Below are 22,555 nucleotides of genomic sequence, written 5' to 3' on the forward strand. Positions count from 1 at the left end.
TTACACGCTAAGTTAAAGGCTAAATAAAAATAAAATGTTACGAGAGAGAGAGAGAGAACAAATGGAGAAAATATGTGTATTTTTTTTTAATTTTTTACAACAAAAAAATGGCTTAAAATTACATAAGTATTATTAATAATTAAAGGAAGAGTTATATTTGAAACAAGAAAAAGCTATAAAAAATAAAAAAAAAATTAAAAAAAAGACTCAAGAATTTGAAAATAATTTGTAAAATTATTAAAACAAACAAAATAGTTATTTTTTAAGGAATAAAGAAAACATAAAGAGAGGGAGCGGATTGAGGGGTAGTAGTAGTAGTTGTTAGAGGATTAGGGTGGTCGTTGTGTTGATGATGGTTTTGTTTAGTGTGGTTATGTAGGTTTTTAAAAATAAAATATAAATTTTGTTTTTAGGTAGTTAGAGGAGGTGGTGGCGTTAGTAGTAGTAGTACATAGTATTTGTTGTAGTGTAAAAGATAATGTATGTTTTGTAGTTGTGTTGTTTTACAAATTTGTGTTATTTGTTTGTAAAGGGAATTTAAATTTAAAATATTATTATTCTCTGTGTTGTATTTATGTAAATTTTGTTAAGTATTTTGTATAAGTTTAGAGAAAACAAATTTTAAATAGTGGCGGTTGTTGGTTATATGTTGTGTTTTTTTTTAGAGTTTCATATTGATTGGTTGATTGACTAAGTTAATTTTCATTTATTACACTATTACATATTGTATTTTCTTCATTTTATTATAACTATTTGTTTGTTTGTGTTATTTAGTAAAGAGGGTTAGAGTTTAAATTACTGTAAGGTGTTTGTTTTTTGTGTTTTCCTTCATTTTTTAATTTGTTGTTTTTCTTTAACATTATTAATTCATTTTATATTGGTTGGTTGGTTGCCTTTTCTTCATGTTCTTTTTCTTTCTTTTTTTTTTTTTTGTTTTGCTTCTTCATTAAAATTGTATTCTATATAATTATTGCAATTATTTTCAAATTCATAATATTAACTTAATATTAAACCGGTATTATAACTCCATATCCCTTGCCTCATCCTCACTATAGTCTGACATACTGGATTCACTATCACTACTCTCACGCTCAACTTGGGCGGCTCTCAAAGCCTCCTCTGTGGCATAACGTTGTACATAATCAGCTACTTTACGGTGATATTCTTCAGGTTCATGTAAATACAGTGAGGCTGCATCACGATTAAGTGGATCGACTGGATTGGGATATGTGAGCAGCTGTGGCAAAAATGATTCAAAAATATTTGATAAATCATACAGTGCAGTCCAGGCCTGATTTATGACATCGAGACAGACGGTACCGGACGATTCGTCTATATTAGGATGATAGATTTTATTTACAAAACCTATACTGGGTGATTTGAAGGGATAGTTGTCGGGCAGGTAGACACGAACCTTCCAAACGCCACCTTCGTACGGTGTCCCATGAGGACCAAAGAATTTTACATGAAATTCATTAAGGCCACCGATAATTGTAACCTCATGTTTTGATTCTATCAATTTGATGACATCATTGTCCATGCGACGTTTGCCAGCACTTGGTGAGGACATCTTGTTGTATGTATAATTATTGTTTTTTTATATAACTATAGGTGTTTGTTTATATTTTTTCTAGTGTGGAGCTATAGGATGGGTGTTTTTTGTATCACAATAATTTGAACGTCTCCCAAACCAAAATCCCACGTATTCTCACACACGTGGCTATTCCGTTGTCTGGGCCTTCTAATTGTTTTAATTATTTGCCAAGATCTAGAAGTAAAGTAAGAGAGAGAAAGAAGGATATTAATTAAAAGAACATTTATTTATAAACCTTGTAATGTTTATTATTAAAAAGTTGGTCGACACCTGTATACAAATAAAATGTGATTCAGTTTTCATAATAAAGCATTTAAGTTGAATTGTACCTTGCCTCAAATACACTTATAAACATAAAAGCTCTATTCGGAGGTTCAATTGTATGGAGGCTAGGTGAAATAAATGGACAGATCTTAACCATTTTCAATTGGCTTCGTCCCTGGGGCAATAAGTAGAATATTATGTATCAAATATCATTGAATTATCTTCAAAATTGCGACCTGTAGTTTGATTACAAGGTCAACATGGACGGACAGACATAAATCGAAAATGATACTGAGCCGATTGGTATACTTTAAGGAGGTGTGTGTTACAAACATCAGCACAAACCCAATATACCCTCCCCACCAAAATAGTATAAGGTATAAACACGATTTTGTCAAATATTGCCAAATTGTTTAACAGCAGGAAAGTATATTTATGTATAACGTTTTTATAGTCTTCTAAGGGCGAGTTTTTCTGATAAAGATAATCTTCATTCTTTGGTTAAACCTGGTTTAATTTATATGTTTCGTGTTTATCAGTTATCAGTAAAGTTATTTATTATCTTAGTTTAACTGAGTGTAATTGGAAAATTAAGTTATAATGATTTCGGAAGAACAAAAACTTAATATTTTCAGTAAATTGCAATTTTCTGATTTGTTTTGTTTTATTTATTACTGTTTTAAATGTTTATTTAACATTTTTCCAAAATTTTTCATTTTACAAAAGTATTTTTTGCAAAAAAACAGATGTTCATTGTTTATGTTTTTGAGTGAAAAGTTGGCAATACTAACAAAGTTAACTGAGCTTAAATCTAAAACTGAAAAACACAATCATTGGTCCGCCTAAATTTGTTTCGAGTTTAATCTAACAGCAAGTTAAGCCTAGTTTAACTGAGAAGTAAGAAACCCGCCCTTAAAATCCCAAATATTGGCTTCAAAATAAAGGTTAAACCTGTGTTATATATTGTTTCATCCTTGTCAAATCTGAATCTAAAATATACATAAAAATGTAAAATGTTAGAGAAATTTCGATGTCAGATTTAAAACAACCCATTAGTATAGTCTACTTTAGACCAAAGACTTGACAATTTTCTTAAAATTTTAGAATCACCAAATTCCATCAAAATTCTTTATGAAAATCAATAAATTATAAACAAATTAGAAACTTTTTATTTACAATCTTTTGTAAGCAATGCGGAAGTAAAATTTTACAGATTTTTCTATAAAATTTGGATAAATATATAAAACAAAATATTTATTAAAACGAATATTACACAAAATGCATTTTGAAATTTAGCATTGACGTCAATGTTGTTTTCCCTCTCGTAAAATGTGCATATTTTTACTATTTTTTTTTTTTTTGGCATACAGCTGCAGCGAGAAATAAACACTCACATGTCGTAAATATAAACCAAGATAGAGGGGACTCTACATAGATTATGGTTAAGCAAGTATATATATATGTGTGTATATATGTATGATTTTTTTGTAAATGAGGTTAGTAGGTCGTTATATTGGAATTGCATACGCCGAGCATGCATATATTTTTACATAAAATAGTTCATAAGCAAAAGTGTAAAACGTGGTCTATTTTTGCAAAAAAAAAAAAAAAAAGTTGTCACAATAATAACTGAATGATGTTTGAAAGCGTTTTCTTTTTGTTGTTGTTGCTGCACCAACAGCAATGTAATATGAGTATGTTGCTAGTTGCAACTACTTGTAAGGTAAATAAATATACATGTATGACATAAAAGGCTAAGTTTTTATTATTTTCTGGGGGTTTGATATGTGAAAAAGCATACTTTTAGGCTGAATTTCGTTTTTAATTAAAAAAAATTGCTGGTCTTTTGTTAACGAATAACACTTTTCGAGATAAAAAAAGACTTAAAAGTATGTGTAGTAGTCCTACTACTCAAGAAGTGTTATAGGAAAATATGTACATATAGTTTGTGTTTGTAATAAAGGATATTTGTTTTAATGAAATTTTATTAACTTGACAAACAAATAACATTTTATCTTCTTGTTTTGTTATCAGGGTATTAGACTGGTTATTCAAGAGACATACCAATAGATTAAACTTCTATGATTATTGATCAATTTTGTCTTCTATCTCAATGTTTTTTTAAGAAAATCAAATATACTACGCTTTAAACCTAAACTATAGGAACTATTACTGTATTTTTAAAAATATATTGAAAAAATATGTGCACAGGAATTCTCCGGATAGTTCCCTCTTTCACGTTTAATTTCAAATGTTTTTATACCATAACTTCGGAATCCCAATTGGTCCATTGTGATTCCCTTTAATAAGAATAAAGAAAATAGTAAAACATAAGGCGAAAAAGAGTAATGGTCACACCGAGCATTCGAATGTCCTACTGTTTCTAGCTCCTCTTGTCAATATTCTTTGTCCTGTAACGAAATCTATATGTTATGAATCCATTTAGAGGCCCAGTGGATCCATTCTAATTCACTTTAATAAGAACAAAGAAAATAGAAAGACAGAAGGCGAAAAAGAGGAATAGTTATACCGAGCTATCAGATTTTGTACATAGAAAATGTCTTACTGTTTCTAGCTCCTCTTATCAATATTCTTTGTTCTGTAAGGAAATCTATATGTTAAAAATCCACCGAGATCCAATGGGTCCATTCTGGTACCCTTTAATAAGAAAATATAAAGAAGACTAGAAGAGGAAGATGTGTAAGTGATAACTTCCTCCAGAAAGTTGAAGAAAAGGATATGTCACAACCAGCTATAGCTTCTAATTAGACTTAGATTCTATATAAAGAAAATGTCATACTGTTTTCATTGGCTGATCTTCGCCAATACACAGCTCAAGCGTGTTACCAACCTTATTACCTCTAAAGACTACAATTGAGTGGTGAACAGTTATTGCTAAAATCTCCGCTTGAAAAACACTATTTCTGAAAAATACTACATCTCGTATAGAAACTTAACAGTTAATATTCGTATTCATAAAAATATTACTCAATCAACAATAAATTTATAAAACGTTTATGAAATGGAAATATTTCGTGGAATATAAACTTTCAAATGTTGGTGTATTCTACAAAATATATATTGAACTCTTTGCGATTCTTACAAAAAATTAACTACATATGCAATATTTTTTCTTTTTTTTATATTATTATTATTCCCAAACTGATAATTTGTTGTGATGTTGTTATATTTCATTTAATTTTTGGTTTTGCAAAAACAGAAAAAAAACCTATGTGTAAAATAAATAAAGAAAACAAAGAAAAACATCATATATACATAAGTTTATATGTACATATGTTTTAAAAATGTATACTATTTAAAGTGGGGGTCATTTAACCATGTTTTTAGAAAACTAAATTTTAATAAAACAAAGTAAATTCTCTACTATAACGCATAGTATGAGAATTTATTAAAAAAAAGAAAGGTGTGTTAAGCAAAATAATATTTTTTCAATATTCAACAATAATGATTTCTAATTTATTTATAATAGTGATGGGGTTTTACAGAGTTATTTAAAGATTTGTTAATTGCATTCAGTGTCTATCCGCTGTACTATATTTTATTTAAAGACAATGACGTTAATTGAGAGAAGAAAACAAATAAGTAAGTATTAGCAGACTATATAATGCGCTAATACGAAATATAATTTTATTAAACTAGATTTTATTTTTATGTTTTTAGGAGGATATTTTTTCATAATTACAGGGAAATTAAGAAAATTATACTGAACTATTTCTTCTTTAAGTTGCAATAAAGTATCGAGCAACTTTATAGGGTAAATGCTCCTAATGTCGGCATCACCCAGTAGTCGGCATCTTTTACATAAAAATGTAAATAAATAAGAAAAGCTGTACAAATTTATTAAGGTTTGATCTATATTTCATAGAAAATATGGTCTTTTTGCTTTATGAAATGAGTAAATTTAAGTAGGATTACTAATTTCCTCTATATTTGACGTTTTTTAGTGACAGCTTTGCAGCATTTGTAGTACTGTCAGTTTTCTTAAAAAAAAATTAGTTTTAGTGCCACCTTAAACAAGTGAATATTTATATGAAATTAAATGATTTATTTGACAAAAATTGATTTAAATGAAAGAAAACAGTTGAAATATTCAATTTAAAGTGAAAAAGTTAGTTAAAAATATATTTTTTTGTAATTTTAATCGCTGCCGCCATTAGGAACACAATTTTTTATGAATTCTTATTGTCGGCATAGGGGTGCCGACTACTGGGTATTAAGTTCGATCATACGTATTCTATAGTCGGCACTCTAAAATTTATTATTTCTCTATAGAAAATTGGGTATATTACTATGAAAAATTTCTATATAACAATTTTCTCTTCAAAAATTATATGTATAACAGTTATTTTTGTAAAAAAATTTATGTATAACACTTCTCTATAAAAATTTATGTATATTACAATTTCCTCTATAGAAAATTGATTGTACAACATTTGTTTCTATAGAGAATTATGTGTATACAATTTTTTTCTATAGAAAATTTTATGTATAACAATTTTTGATACAAAAAATTATGTATGTATATCAGTTTTCTCTATGAAAAATTTTGTGTATACCCTTTTTTCTATAGAAAATTACTTCTATAATAGCTTTTTCTACAGAAGATTACAATTTTTTACTACAGAATATAATTTTCTATACAAAAAATATGTGTATAACAGTTTTTTCTATTAAAAATTTTGCATATTGAAATTTTTTCTAACAAAATTGCTTCTTACAAAATTGCTTTTTACAAAAAAATTATGAGTATAACATTTTTTTCTATAGAAAGTTCCTAGTATGACATTTTTTCTATAGAAAAGTGTTCTTATTATAATATCCTCTATGAAACTTATGTTAAATTTTTTCCTATAGGAAATTGCATATTTTTATAAAAGATTTTCTTTAAAAAACAGTACATATAACACTTTTCCCTATAAAAAATTACTTTTTTCTCTAACAAAAAATATAATATTGTACAGAAAATTGCATGTATAACTCTTTTTCTATAGAAAAAAATGTTATTATGTACACTTATTACAATTATAATTATGTTCATAACATATTTTTCTACAGAAAAAACGATATTATTACAGTTATTTCTATAGAAAAAATTTAATTAAATATTTTCTTTGGAAAATTGTGTATATATCACTTTTTTCTATAAATAAATATGCTTTTTTCGAACAAAAAATCTACTGCCGACTATAGGGACATTTTTTGTCGAAGTTAGGAACACTGGTGCCGACTATTGGAAAATGTGGAGTTTTTAACAAAATTTACAAATTACTAAAAACTAGTTATTTGTTTTTCAAAAAAGATAAATAGATCTAAAACTTAACTAAACACATAATTGAAATAACTAAAAATCATCGTAATAACATTTACCGACTCTTTAGGGGGATAGTTTGAAAAAGAGAAAAAAGTTAAACTGCCGACTATTGGTACATTTACCCTATGTGTAATTTTATATTCAAAATTATATGGACTCATATTTTGACAAGTTTTTGGTCTAGTCTATATACTAAATCAATGAATTTATCTATCCTCTTAATAACTAGTGGACTATTAAATTCAATAGATTAGACTTTTGTCTAATCTAATGACCAATTTATTGACTTGTAAATAGACTAGTGTATGTATTAGTATATTACTATATATATGGACTAATCTATTGATTACACAATGGTCAAATCTATGAACTTAGCTATTAATTCATCAACTGAATAGACTATGGACTACTAAGTATATTGATTAGTCTGAGAAATGTATTCTTAAATCTTTTGATTGCATTGACTCTTTGTCGAACTGCTGGGTTATGATCTGTTCACAGAATGGACTAATCTATTGACAAGTCAATAATCTAGTTTATGAACTAATCAACTATTTCGTCAATGGTCTTGTGTATTAATTGATTTATTAATTTATCTACTGACAAGTCTTTGAAGTTATATTTTGATTACTATATAGGTATAAAATCTCATTTGATACTTGTCAAAAATCACTTCCTCCTAAAGACAAAATAAGAATGCGCACCAACTACTGTTCATTATACCTTGCACTACTATAGTGGGGAGGGTATTATGCTTAAATTGTACATAAATAACCTTGAAGTAGACGTAAATTTCTCTACCAAAATATTTACCGCAACCGCCAAAATTATCTTTTTTGCCAAGAATAAGTAAAAATATTACAGAATTAAGGAAAAACTAAATTAAGTGCGTTATTATTTAAAAAATAATTAACATTTTTAACATGCTCACTGGGTCTATGTTCGACTATATAATCACACTTGTTTCTTAATAATATTGAGATCCAAACTTTGACTGAATGGCTTACATGAACAGAGGGAAGCACTGATGTCGTTAAATCGTTGCAGAATGTTTTCTTGATTCGAATGAGATTCTAAACTGTTATACATACACACACAAACACTTAAAGGTGAATGTGAAAACTTTATTTTCAGATATTACCAACGCACCACTAAAACAAAATTTCCATGTTATAGATCTGTAGCTCATAATTATTTAAACTTGCATTGTTCTTTTTTAATAACAAACAAAATAGTATTCTTTTTTCTAAAAACACGTACACATTGATACAAAAACTAAATTTATAAACAATTTATTGGATGTGATCAAAGTTAAAATTAAGATGATTTATTTTTATTTCCTTTTTTTCTGTTCTCACACTGTTTTGTCAACACAAACAAGCTCAGCTGTTCGATATTTACAAAATAAGAACAAGACAAAAAAATAACAGATATAAAAAACAACAACACAACAAGACAAACTCAAAGAGAGCAAATGAAAAAATAAATAAAACAAAAACAAATTCACCACACAGTGGAGGTGCCTTATAGGAATGGAAAAAACAAAAAAAGAAATACAAATAAATAGCCCCCTGTTTTTTCTATTGTGTTGGAAAGAGAGGGAGAAAACAAGATATTCAACATAACAAACAGATGATGATAAACAAAAATAAATAAAAAGCTAAAAAACAAGGAAAATAAATTAAAATAACATTTAAAAAAGAAACGCAATTTAATCGTTTCTAACGAAAAAATAAAATACCTATGAACTTGTTAACAGCATAATTTTCTATGTAAAAAAAAACGTAGAAACAAATGTAAATAATTTGCAGGAAGTAGGGTGTAACTATTGTTCTAGCCATTTTGCCAATGTACATACAAAATACATATGGAATTTTACAATAACCTTAACATAAAAACAATACAATAAATTTAATTATTAGTTAAAACCTAAAATAGGAAAACAAACAAAAACAAAGTTAACACAAAATGAAAAATTTTTTTGTCATTAATTGTAAGTAGCTTAATTATTCTATATAATACAGTGATAATGAAAAAGTAAAAAAATAACAGACAACAAAAATAATAGAAAAAAACAGACAAATACACACAATCATATATAAATAAAGTCATGACCAAATATTTCTTTTTTAGCAAATGAACAGTAGAAACAAACAATATAAAACGGAATATTAAACAAATGCAAATTACAAAAGCACTAGATAAAAAAATGAAACATACATATAGGTACCTAAATGAACAATGATTAAATGTGCAGTTTTTGTTAACCAAGAGAAAAAAATTAATTATTAAGTACCTTTTTAAATTATACTACTGCGTTTGTAATTTCTTTAAAGTAAGATGGTTTAACTGCTATTAAGTAATTTATTAAGATTTTATTGAATTTTAATATTTTGCTTGCTTTTTTTTTAATTTAACAATCAGCTTTTGTATTTAAAATTTTCTTCTTTGTCTGCAAGTGTAAAACCTACACACACTCACTCCACTGACAAATGCACACACGCACACCGATTTTACTTTTGTAATCGCTCTTTTACTCTCTCTTGACAACTTGCACCTTTGAATAACAAAATTGTACTGACAGAAATAAATGAAAAAAGCAAAAGCAATGTTTTAGCAAATACAAAAAACCCTATACAAGAAAAGATATGATTGCCAACATTATCAAACTAGTACATTAAAGGGGAAATTATATATGTATATTTTGAGAAAAATAAAGAATTCTAAAATTCTTTTTCTAATTGAACTAATTTTTGAAGAAATAATACTTTATCGAATTTATTTGCTGAGTTTAATTACGATATAAAATGCCTAATGATTTAATTTTTTTAATGTCTAAATTATTTCAAATTGATAAAGCCTGTTACAAATTAAATTCATTGTAACAATAGCATCTTATACATCGTCATAGATGTACGAATTTTTTCAGGAGAAGTAAAACAACGTCCAAAATGATAAATAAACCAAAAATATTCAACATTTTCTCAAGTTAAGCTTACTTCTTATTGACAAATTATTTTACTTATGGACATATGAAACTTACGCCCTTGAGAATTTGTTTTTTCCGAAACCCAAAAGGGCCTAAGTTACATTAAACAATAGTAAGTTTTAACATTTTTAACTAAATTCAAATCGGGTTTTGTTGGTCAAATAGGCAGAAACATGAAAGTCATAAGATTTCTTTGTTTTCATAAAGATTTTAGGATATTGGAATTTTTCTTTGAAAAAATTCTTAAGCTGATAAAATAATCTCTAAACTACAAGGATTCGAAAAAGTGCCATTATTGTTTCATTTGATGCCAACTCGAAGATAAAAATTCAAAAGAATTTTAAAATTTTCATGAATTTTAAGGTAATTTTAGAAAATTGCCTTTTAAAATTTCTTAAATAGGGACGTTGATTTTAATTGAAGGAGTGTAAAATTTAACAGGAACATGTATTTTGATTTTTTTTTATCAGATTTTTTATAAAAAAAAACACATTTTTCAAAAAAATGTTTGAGATTTGAGCAAAATCTTCCAAAACATACATACAATGTTTTTAAGACATTTTGATTATAAAATGACATGTCATATATCCCGAAGATATCTAAGGACTTTAGTTATCTTTGGAATAAAAATATCACTTTCAAATAGATTCACCCCCAATTACTCTTATCGTAAGGTTATGTTGACAATTTTAACAGAAATAATATCTACAGGTTAAACGATAACCGGACGTGGAGTTAACGAGGCTCAGACAGTTTCATTTGAAAAAGCTTTGAAATTCTAAAAAAATCCTCTATCCATCTCTAAAATTTTCAAAATGATTTATTTGCAAGATTTCTACTCAACTTTGTATATTACGAACATAGCTGTAAAATTTCGATTAGGTTAATAATCAATTAAACTATTTTTTTCGAAATGGGTCTCAAAAAAATTCGTAATTTTAAGCGGATTGCCGGAAAAATAATTAAATTTTTCTTAGAGTTTTTTTGGGAGGGAATTATACTAAATATATGAAAAAATCAAAATTAATCCTTAAAAATAATCAACTAATTTTTTGATTAATTTTGATTTTTTTATTATTTTCATTAATTCCAATTAATCCCTGATTGTTTTTAGATTATTTTTAATCGCAATCAATTATTAATTAAAATAATTCAAAATAATCGTTAATTAATCATTCATTTTACCTATTTAATAAAAATAATCATAAGATCAAACTAATTATGATCTAAGTACTACAGCGGAGTAGAGTATAAAAACATGGCAACCCTAAGTTAAAATTAAAGTGCAAAAATAAATTTTCTCCTACTCATGCACAGTGGAGCAATTTCTTTAAATAGTCATTTTATAATTTTCAGCAATGGGAAAATTCGGAAAATGTATTACGTCTATATCACAATTTTCAAAACAATTAAAATTTCGACAAAAGAAGACGTGTTACAATAACAAATTTAATATTGATAATAACAATTGAACTACACACAATTTTCAAATATTTTTGATATAGTATTTAAGAATACTTTTTTAATTTTCGTTCATCGCTGTTTAAACCCCACCAACATACATACATATGCTGTATGTTTATTTCAATGTTAATCAGCAAACAAAGAAATGAAATCCAAAATATTTGAAATAAAAACATAACTTGTCTTTTTTAATGCGTAGTATATAGCTACATACATACATGTTTATGTATATAAATTTCTTATGTATATACTTCTTTTATTATGTACATAAACATGTTATTTAACAACGCAGTAAGAGGAAAGTGGAGAATTCAAAACAAGAATTATAACAAGAACAACTAGGTACTACCCAAAATTAAACAACAATAGAAATTAGGGGGACAAATACACAACAACAAATATATATACATATGCATAAAGAAACAAATAACTTATATATAAAAAGATCAACAGCCCAATAAATATTATATAGACAGACACCTTTGTTATATAGACATCTACCCATGGTACTTAATAAAAATTGGATTTGTAGCGGATCCAAAAAGTTCTGTCTGAATTAATGAAACTTTATAGAAATTTTATATAATTAAGTTTTAGAAAGTTAGGGAATTTGTACTTCTAAATTTAAACAAATAAAATGTTACATTTTTGCCCTCTCTCTTCCATAGTAAATCTTTATAAATCAAATAAACACAAATTTAATCAATAAAATTTTAGTGCTAACACGTAAATAAACAAATACTAATCAAAAAGTCCAAGACAAAAAAAATAAATTTGTAAAAACAAACAAAAAATCAAGACAATACAAAGAAAAAAAACGCGAAATATAGAAAAAGACACAATAATAATAACAACAATAAGGAGAGGCGAAATGAGAACAAAAATATATAATGACAATTTAAAGAAAATAATTGACATTTGCAAATGCATTTAATAAGACAATTTGCATTTAAAACAAATTACACATTACTACATACAGGTAGATATAAATAAAAAGCTCCATTTCCGTGTTTTAAAATACAATTTGCCACAGAATAATAATAAACACTCAAATACATTACCTTTGCTATTAGATTTGATTTTTTGCAAAACTTCTTTCTGTTTTTAATAAATAACTTTGTCTTTCATACTCACTATCCACAGTATTCATTTATTGTTTTTTTAATAATTTGTTTTAAGTTTTCGTAATCTTCAATTGTAATTTTGTAATTTAATCAATTTTTTCTTTTCCTATTCAGAAACCTGCACCGACCAACATTAATAGCAACGGCTTGCACAAAAAACTTTTGGTGGCGGCTTAACTACTGTCATATGAAAATTTGGAATTTTGTTTAGGCTCAGCAATTTTGATATTGAAAATTTAATTTTTTTATATGAACTCAGCAAAGCAACTGAGAGGCGAGGTTTGTGTGTCACAAAAATTTCCAATTTAAAATGGAAATGACGGCAGAGACGTGGATTGAAAGTTTTGATTTTATTATTTACCTTTTTCCAATATTATACCCTCTCAAAAAATGCAAAACGTCGACTTTAACTAAATGCAAAAGCTGTACAAGTGCGAAAAATTTTAAAGATCGGACATATCAGTAACATAAGCAGCACAATTTGTAATATATTGTCTAAAACAGTCCTCGAACAATTAATATTAAATCATAAAATGTTTCTTTCTAATTATATATATAATATGATGCTGCTGTAAAAGTTAGTTATTATTCAGAAAAGTTTGGCATGTATTTAGCATCCAGATCCAAAATGGATTAAAATATGAACATTTAAAATTCATCGAGATATTTTTCACAAAAACTAGTAATTGCATTAAAACCTATCAATTTTGTGAATTTTCCAAAATAAAACAAGTGGCAGCACTATTTAGAATTTACAATGACAGCGCTATCATTCACAATAGTCATTGTTATGCAGAGAATAAAAAAATTTGTTGTTTTTCTTTTTCAGTACTTTTGCGGCAAGCGACTTTAATGTAAAAAAGCTTGTGAATTCCAGCAGTGTAAATTTTTTGTAAGAAAAAACTTTAAAATAATATATTAATTAATTAATAAACTAAAGTGAGAAGTTAAAACACTAAAGGTGAATAAAAATTTATAAAATAAAATAAATATATATATATATATACATTTGAATGTCAAGGCATCGATAAAGAAATACGTTTATGTACTAAAGAGTTAAATTTTAATAGTGTCAAAAAAAAACTAAATAATAAATTTGATATTATTTATACATTAATCCAAGGCTATTTCATACTGAAATATTTAAAAAAAACTCATGAATATTTAAATGTAATTGCGATGGTGTGAGATTACTCATGCACACCCCATGTGTCTTCTAATTTTTTGTTGGGATTTTCGTTTTCTCCATAATAATTAATATATTTCTGTTGTTTGTTTGTAGAACAATATGAATTACGGTATAGTAAACGACAAAAAGAAAACAACATACAATTTGGTTCATTGTTGTTTTGAGGATAGAGACAACAAAATCGCCTGATGTTTTTCTTATTGTATGTACATTTGTATATGCATAATATACTCAAACAAACTCATATGCATACATATCTACATACGAACGTATGTACATATTAGAGGGGACCCGAAAATATAAATTTTACTTGGATGAGTCTTATTTTGTTTATTACTGTCTAAATCTAATGGATGTAAAATTTTAGCCCAATCTAATGATAATCCGTGCCGAAAATCGATTGAACAGTGTAAAAGTTCATAGGACTTTTTTGATTTCCTTAAAAATTGTGCATTTTACTCAAGTACATATGCGATCTTTTTAACTAATAAATAAAATGACACCCATTCAAACAAATTCGATGTTTTGTGGGCTCCTCTAGAATATATATGTACAATATGTACATATAATAGCCAAATGTTTTGAGTAGAAATTGCAATAAAAAAATTTCATTTTAATATTATCTTTGGAATAAATGTGTGTATTGTTTATTTTTTAAATTTGGGAAATCAACGATTCATTTTATTTCAACATGAGTCAAGTTAGCAGTTTGTTTTTGTTTTCAAATCATAATTTTTAATCTTCAGTCTGAGCGTTGTCTGTTATTTTGTATTGCCTTGTTATTGATAAATATTAATAGGTATAATTCTTGTTCTACTTTACTATGGAATTGCATTATCGGATGGAAATATTTTTTATAGTCTTAACAATCAAAATATAAAAGTTACGATCCACAAAAAATGTCTGACTTTAAACATTTACTAACAGATCAAAAAGCACCAGCTCAGTTCTAGATTAGTTCAGTTTTAGTTTAGTTCTAGTTCAGTTCCAGTTCTATATCATAATTAAAATTCAAGAATTATGATCCACAAAAGTTTAAAAAAGGCTGACTTTAAAAATATACTAAGAGATCAAAAAGCATCTAAATTTGTTCTAGTTCAGTTCTAGTTTAGTTTTAATTAAGTTCTAGTTCAGTTCTAGATCAGTTCTAGTTCAGTTCTAATTCAGTTCTAGTTCAGTTCTAGTTCAGTTCTAGTTCAGTCCTAGTTCAGTTCTAGTTCAGTTCTAGTTCAGTTCTAGTTCAGTTCTAGTTCAGTTCTAGTTCAGTTCTAGTTCTAGTTCAGTTCTAGTTCTAGTTCAGTTCTAGTTTAGTTCTAGTTTAGTTCTAGTTCCGTTCTAGTTCAGTTCTAGTTCAGTTCTAGTTCAGTTCTAGTTCAGTTCTAGTTCAGTTCTAGTTCAGTTCTAGTTCAGTTCTAGTTCAGTTCTAGTTCAGTTCTAGTTCAGTTCTAGTTCAGTTCTAGTTCAGTTCTAGTTCAGTTCTAGTTCAGTTCTAGTTCAGTTCTAGTTCAGTTCTAGTTCAGTTCTAGTTCAGTTCTAGTTCAGTTCTAGTTCAGTTCTAGTTCAGTTCTAGTTCAATTCTAGTTCAGTTCTAGTTCAGTTCTAGTTCAGTTCTAGTTCAGTTCTAGTTCAGTTCTAGTTCAGTTCTAGTTCAGTTCTAGTTCAGTTCTAGTTCCGTTCTAGTTCAGTTCTAGTTCAGTTCTAGTTCAGTTCTAGTTCAGTTCTAGTTCAGTTCTAGTTCAGTTCTAGTTCAGTTCTAGTTCAGTTCTAGTTCAGTTCTAGTTCAGTTCTAGTTCAGTTCTAGTTCAGTTCTAGTTCAGTTCTAGTTCAGTTCTAGTTCAGTTCTAGTTCAGTTCTAGTTCAGTTCTAGTTCAGTTCTAGTTCAGTTCTAGTTCAGTTCTAGTTCAGTTCTAGTTCAGTTCTAGTTCAGTTCTAGTTCAGTTCTAGTTCAGTTCTAGTTCAGTTCTAGTTCAGTTCTAGTTCAGTTCTAGTTCAGTTCTAGTTCAGTTCTAGTTCAGTTCTAGTTCAGTTCTAGTTCAGTTCTAGTTCAGTTCTAGTTCAGTTCTAGTTCAGTTCTAGTTCAGTTCTAGTTCAGTTCTAGTTCAGTTCTAGTTCAGTTCTAGTTCAGTTCTAGTTCAGTTCTAGTTCAGTTCTAGTTCAGTTCTAGTTCAGTTCTAGTTCAGTTCTAGTTCAGTTCTAGTTCAGTTCTAGTTCAGTTCTAGTTCAGTTCTAGTTCAGTTCTAGTTCAGTTCTAGTTCAGTTCTAGTTCAGTTCTAGTTCAGTTCTAGTTCAGTTCTAGTTCAGTTCTAGTTCAGTTCTAGTTCAGTTCTAGTTCAGTTCTAGTTCAGTTCTAGTTCAGTTCTAGTTCAATTCTAGTTCAGTTCTAGTTCAGTTCTAGTTCAGTTCTAGTTCAGTTCTAGTTCAATTCTAGTTCAGTTCTAGTTCAGTTCTAGTTCAGTTCTAGTTCAGTTCTAGTTCAGTTCTAGTTCAGTTCTACTTCAGTTCTAGTTCTGTTCTAGTTCAGTTCTAGATCAGTTCTAATTCAGTTCTAGTTCAGTTCTAGTTCAGTTCTAGTTCAGTTCTAGTTCAGTTCTAGTTCAGTTCTAGTTCAGTTCTAGTTCAGTTCTAGTTCAGTTCAAATTAGTTCTAGTTCAGTTTTAGTTACAATCTAGTTTAGTTCTAGTTTAATTCAAGCTCTAGTTCAATTTTAGATCATTTCTAGTTCAGTTCTAGTTCAGTTCTAGTTCAGTTCTAGTTCAGTTCTAGTTCAGTTCTAGTTCAGTTCTAGTTCAGTTCTAGTTCAGTTCTAGTTCAGTTCTAGTTCAGTTCTAGATCAGTTCTAGTTCAGTTCAGTTCTAGTTCAGTTCTAGTTCAGTTCAAATTAGTTCTAGTTCAGTTTTAGTTACAATCTAGTTTAGTTCTAGTTTAATTCAAGCTCTAGTTCAATTTTAGATCATTTCTAGTTCAGTTCTAGTTCACCATAGTGATCGCTATTGTCAATGCTTCTATCTTGTTTCTATTTAAATTGTTTGATGAGATAATTGCTGCAATTAAATAACTCCTACAATTTACCTGTTATCAAAGTTTTTGCTTGGTATAATAAAGTATATCATGCTATTAGGAACAAAGTACATTTTAGATAAAATTGTTAAATAACTATAAACAAAAAGCTCAGGTGTTTGTTGAACTTTTAGTGGCAGCAGATAATAACATTTTATAAACTATTTTAATTTTTAGCACGAGACCTAAGTGGCATCGCTTTTTATACCCTACACCACTATAGTAGGGAGGGTATTATACGTTTGTGCTGATGTTTGTAGCATACAAAAATATTGGTCCAATACCCACCTTAAAGTATACCGATCGATTCAGAATCATTTTTTGAGTCGATTAAGACATGTCCGTCCGTTGTTGTTGTAACAGCTCGACTGTGGCCGATAGTTCTTTCTTTGGGGAAAAAACTTTCGGTTGATACAGCCGTCGCTGAGTTGACAGCCAGCCGTCCGTCTGACCGGCTGGCTGTCCATGTAAACTTTATGCGCAAGGTACAGGCCGCAATTTTCAAGATAATTTGATGAAATTTGGACCAAGCATGTTTTTTGGCACAGGGACGAAGCCTATTGAAAATGGTTGAAATCGGTCCATTATTTCACCTAGCCCCCATACAACCGTACCTCCCGATTTGAACTTTTTATGACATAATTACGTCAAATATTCTGCTATCTCTCTAAAAATTGGCACAAATAAGTTTTATATAAGTATAAATGACACTGCAGATTTTCGTAAGGATCGGCCCTTATTTGACCTTAGCCCCCATACAAACCCCCCTTCAAAAAATTTCTTAAACGACTAAAATTGACTTGTAACCATTTGTATCGCAATGAAACTCAACAAAACTAACTGTTATTTAGAAATATATCCTTTTCCCAAATTTACCGAGGATCGCCCCATATTTGACCTATATGAGGCCTCATTTAGAAATTTTAGTTTTTTTTATCAATAAATTGCTTAAATATTTTGGAATTATGGTAATATTCAACATAAAAGTTTCTTTATAAAAAAAGTAAAAATTTTAAAAATATACTCATGGTGTAGGGTATTATATGGTCGGCCATGCCCGACTATACTTTCCTACTTGTTAAGGGGTAAACGTATTCTTATTATTGTGTTATGGTACCTATCATTGTTTCCATGAGTCCTAAGTGAAATACATGCTGCGTGTTTAAAGGTGACCAGACTTAAGCCATGGTATTTAATCACTGACCGATTTAAAATTGTCAGTAGGTTTCCAGTTGACTGCTACTAATTTTACGGTTTTTAGTTAAAAGTTTTTAGATAGATTATTGAATGAAACACCAAAAATAATTTAAAACAGTTGTGCCCAATTAAACAATACATTATGTACACAATTTATGTTATTTCTATTGTAAAAGTATTTTAATAGTTAAGCTAAAAAACAGCTGCTATAGGTTTGTGTTATAATTTAATTTGATTTAATTGAACTTTGTGCTCTCGTGGATCTATTTTTTAAAAAAATAACATAACACATTTTTCGAATTAACTGTCAGTTCTTTGAAATCAAAATAAAACCAGCGAAATTAATTTAGCAGTAAAATCTTTGCATTAGTAAAAAGTCTATTTAAAATTTTTATTTAAAGATGGTGTGATTTTTGCAAAAAAATATTGTCTAAACAAGTGTTAATGCGTTCTAAATAAAATATTCTAAATATTTTATTTATAAATAAAAAACTTTATTATATTTACTTGAATTTTAGCAATATTTTTATACTCTTTTCTCTTTCTCTCTTTAATTGCAGAATAATTGAGAAAAAAAGTAAATGCCTGTTATAGTTTTGCACAAAATTGACGACTGAAAACAGAAATCTGCCTTCAACAACAAAAGAAAACGAATAAGTTAACACACAAAAACCAACGTCATCAATAAATTATCTATTGAAACAAACAACCTTCACTAGAAAATAAGGAAAGAAAGCAGCTACTAAAGAAAGCAAATTGCTCTGATAGAACCATTAAAATCTTAACAGAGACTACTACGGAACGTGTAAATATTAAAAGTGAGAGCAAGAAAACCATGCTAGCAAACTCTCTTGCCCATGATAGAGTCTCTCTAGAAAACAAGTTTAGTAGCAGACTAACGATCACCTAGTAGATGTGCAAAAAAAAATACAAAAATTTCTTTGGATAAAACCTATTGGTATACAATATACAATAACTACAAACCTTTGACGTGAAACCACCGGACATTTAATTTTTAAAATCTATTCATTTAGTAATCACATAACCACGGAACACGTTAAACAACGCGGCGTTTTTCTATGCTTTTCTTTTCATTAACAAAATAAATTTAAAGGCAGAGATACAAACCTAATGTGTCATCAGCAACAACTTTGTTATCAGTAAATTGTGAAATAAAGAAATAAAGTTTAGTAAATTATTTATATAAAAAAAAGAATAGAAAATATACACTAAACAAACAGTGCCAAAAGATCACCATAAACAATTTTAGAAAAGAAAAAGTTTTCAAATAAAACAACGTGTACGCCGGGGCTAACAGATCTTGTCTTAAGCCATAAAATAAATACATAAAGTCGTTACAATAATAAAAATAAAATTTTGCATTGTTGGCAAATTAAATTCAGTGTGATATTTAAACAAAATTATACAAATTTCTTAAACAAATTTAAATGTTTTAAACAAAATTCTCTCATATTAAATATAGATTTTTTGGCTTTAAAAAACGTAACTTTTTTGTAAATAAAGAAATAAATTTTGTTTAAATGACTACTTCGACTATAAAGCGACGACGTTCGCCGTCTGCCAAAACACCACCAACTGAGACAACAAGCAACGGTGATAGCAGCATGTCATCCTCCGTTAGTACTGTTATATCAAAAACTGATTCCCAAGAATCGGATAATGTTAATTGGGATGCTGTGGGTAGCACTTATATAAATCCATTTATACATCGTATTAATATTGATAATGTAGAATTAGCTAAGGTAAGTGTTTAACATTTTTTTATGAAAGTCAATATATAAATCTATATTATTTAAACAAATTTCATTTGACCTTTAAGAAAAAAATTTCTAGCCATTAAAAAAAATCAGACTTTGACCATTTTTCTGTTGCTAATTTATATATGTTTACGAATGTATAAGCAAAATTTTGTTATAAAATTTCTTTAAAAAATTTCAATATTCTAAGTTAATCTAATTGCTAACCCAATGAATATTTCAGTGGAAAAATAATTGGGTTTACACTTTTTAACAATTTATAAATAAGATTTGAAAATCAATATGTTCTTGAGTTCTGTTTTGTTTATTTCTTATTCAGTTCAAATATTCCTGTAGATCAGTTCTAGTTCAGTTCTAGTTCAGTTCTAGTTCAGTTCTAGTTCAGTTCTAGTTCAGTTCTAGTTCAGTTCTAGTTCAGTTCTAGTTCAGTTCTAGTTCAGTTCTAGTTCAGTTCTAGTTCAGTTCTAGTTCAGTTCTAGTTCAGTTCTAGTTCAGTTCTAGTTCAGTTCTAGTTCAGTTCTAGTTCAGTTCTATTTCAGTTCTAGTTCAGTTCTAGTTCAGTTCTAGTTCCGTTCTAGTCCAGTTCTAGTTCCGTTCTAGTTCAGTTCTAGTTCAGTTCTAGTTCTAGTTAATTTAAAAATTATGATCCACAAAAGTTAAAAAAAGGCTGACTTTAAAAATATACTAAGAGATCAAAAAGCATCTAAATTTGTTCTAGTTCAGTTCTAGTTTAGTTCTAGCTCAGTTCAAGTTTGTTCTAGCTTAGTTCTAGTTCAGTTCTAGATCAGTTCTAATTCAGTTCTAGTTCAGTTCTAGTTCAGTTCTAGTTCAGTTCTAGTTCAGTTCTAGTTCAGTTCTAGTTCAGTTCTAGTTCAATTCTAGTTCAGTTCTAGTTTAGTTCTAGTTCAGTTCTATTTATAATATGTCGCCAAACATTTCGCTGGGTTATAGTTTTGTTTGCAAATACTATATTTTCTACTGTTTCTTTCACTTTTTGTTGACTTTCTATAGTTGTTTGTTTATTTTTCTTATCGTTTTCTTTCTATAATTAATTTGTTTAATTTTTTCATGTTTAAACCGAGCATGTCTTAAAAAGAATGCTAATTTATTTAAACAAATAAAAAAACATGCACTTGACATTCATTTGTTTAAGTTGAATGATTTTATTCGGTTAAATTTATATATTAATTTATTTTTTTTATTAGACAAATTAATTGTTTGATTAATTGCGGACTCATTAATATAATTTCTATTGAATTTTAAATAAAATACTATTGTTTTTAAATTTAAGCAAAAATTAAAGCAATGCTAATAAATTAGAAATAAATGTAGGAAATAAAAACGTAATTTTTGAACAAAGTTCTAAACAGATTTGATTCATTAAAAGCTGGAGAAATCGAAGAATGTAACAATTACTTTTTCTGTAAAAATATTTTACTAAAGAAATATGTACATTCATTTAACTTTTTTTAATAAATCACCTCCCACTAATAAAACAATTCAGAGGAAATCATTTTTTTCACACAACTATAAACCTTAAATGAAAGTGAATCATTAGAATGATAATAGATATCATTAACAAACATTTGTTTATTTTTATGTTTTAAACAAATCAATATGCATGACTCTCTGTCTGTCAGTCTTTACCTTACTCAGTTAATATTTTTAAACATTTTCTCTTTTTGTTATTTTATTCATATTGTTTTTCTCCCTCCATTATGTACTAATTTATTATACATGTATCTTAATTTGTTTATTTTTTTATAAACCTTAGTAAAACTAACCTTAAAACATTAAAAAATCAATTTTTCTCATTATTATTTATATTTATAAAAAAGAGCACAAAAATTCAATGTCAATGTTAAAACTGAAATAAAAAATACTTTAACATTTACAAGGTTTATATATGGATTCTTTAACTGAAGAGTAGAGTAGTGGGGCTTTAGTTTTTTTTAAAGAAAAATAAAACAAAACAAGTATTTCCACCAACAGTGCTAGTGTCTTGACAATGACTTTGACATACATTTTTTGAATGAAATTTTATCGTTGTTTTTTCTTGTATTGTAACGGAATATAATTTTATTTAATTATATAAATAATTAAAATTATTTTAATAGAGTGAAAACAACTTATTGTTTGTTAAAGGAGTTATCGTATTTTGTAAGCTCTTATTTTAAAGTAATACAAAATAAAACATATTTTTAAATTTAAAAATAATTAAATGTATTTTTGTGGAGTGTAAAACAATTAACAAATATTTTCCTATTCTTATACATATATATGTACATATGTAACTTTAACTGATATTTAAACTTGTGTTTTTTAAGCATAGTATATGGTTTTGTTTTGCTTGTTTCTGAGCTACAAGAATTGCTCAACTCTTAAAGCCAATGAAGAAGATGGAAATATATGAAGCTAGATAGTTGAGTTCTTGTTTAGTTCTAGTTCAGTTCTAGTTAAGTTCTAGTTCAGTTCTAGTTCAGTTCTAGTTCAGTTCTAGTTCAGTTCTAGTTCAGTTCTATTTCAGTTCTAGTTCAGTTTTAGTTCAGTTCTAGTTCAGTTCTAGT

The 22,555-nt window shown here is 27.6% G+C and overlaps 2 protein-coding genes across 10 annotated transcripts in view; one reads left to right on the forward strand and one right to left on the reverse strand.

Annotated features, from left to right (window-relative positions):
• Window positions 1–604: 604 nt before the first annotated feature.
• LOC111678617 (ubiquitin-conjugating enzyme E2 H) lies at window positions 605–12,889 on the reverse strand. 3 transcript variants are annotated; one of them, XM_046945544.1, is made up of 2 exons: window positions 12,778–12,889; window positions 605–1,768 (listed from the first exon to the last, which is right to left on the reverse strand). In XM_046945544.1, the coding sequence occupies exon 2, from the start codon at window positions 1,568–1,570 to the stop codon at window positions 1,019–1,021; it is 552 nt and encodes a 183-aa protein (XP_046801500.1). In that variant the 5' UTR covers window positions 1,571–1,768; window positions 12,778–12,889; the 3' UTR covers window positions 605–1,018. The 3 variants fall into 3 exon arrangements, with proteins under 3 accessions (XP_046801500.1, XP_023295791.1, XP_023295790.1); XM_023440023.2 differs by having other exon boundaries at window positions 12,705–12,882; XM_023440022.2 differs by lacking the exon at window positions 12,778–12,889 and adding an exon at window positions 9,487–9,771.
• A 707-nt stretch (window positions 12,890–13,596) lies between these two features.
• The window catches only part of LOC111678611 (lysophosphatidylcholine acyltransferase), a 16,537-nt gene continuing 7,578 nt past the window's right edge, over window positions 13,597–22,555 (forward strand). The window contains exons 1-2 of one of the 7 annotated variants that reach the window (XM_023440012.2): window positions 13,597–13,728; window positions 18,771–19,973. In XM_023440012.2, the coding sequence (XP_023295780.2) occupies window positions 19,752–19,973 (222 nt within the window). In that variant the 5' untranslated portion in view covers window positions 13,597–13,728; window positions 18,771–19,751. The remainder of the gene's footprint in view (window positions 13,729–18,770; window positions 19,974–22,555) is intronic. The other 6 variants (XM_046945539.1, XM_046945540.1, XM_046945541.1 and 3 more) reach the window with 6 other exon arrangements.

This window comes from Lucilia cuprina, chromosome 3 (assembly GCF_022045245.1).
Source record: "Lucilia cuprina isolate Lc7/37 chromosome 3, ASM2204524v1, whole genome shotgun sequence".
NCBI classification, from domain to species: Eukaryota; Metazoa; Arthropoda; class Insecta; order Diptera; family Calliphoridae; genus Lucilia; species Lucilia cuprina.

Excerpts from the sequence above, each read along its gene's own strand:
- LOC111678617 (XM_046945544.1), bottom strand. The coding sequence starts at position 1,570 with ATGTCCTCACCAAGTGCTGGCAAACGTCGCATGGACAATGATGTCATC.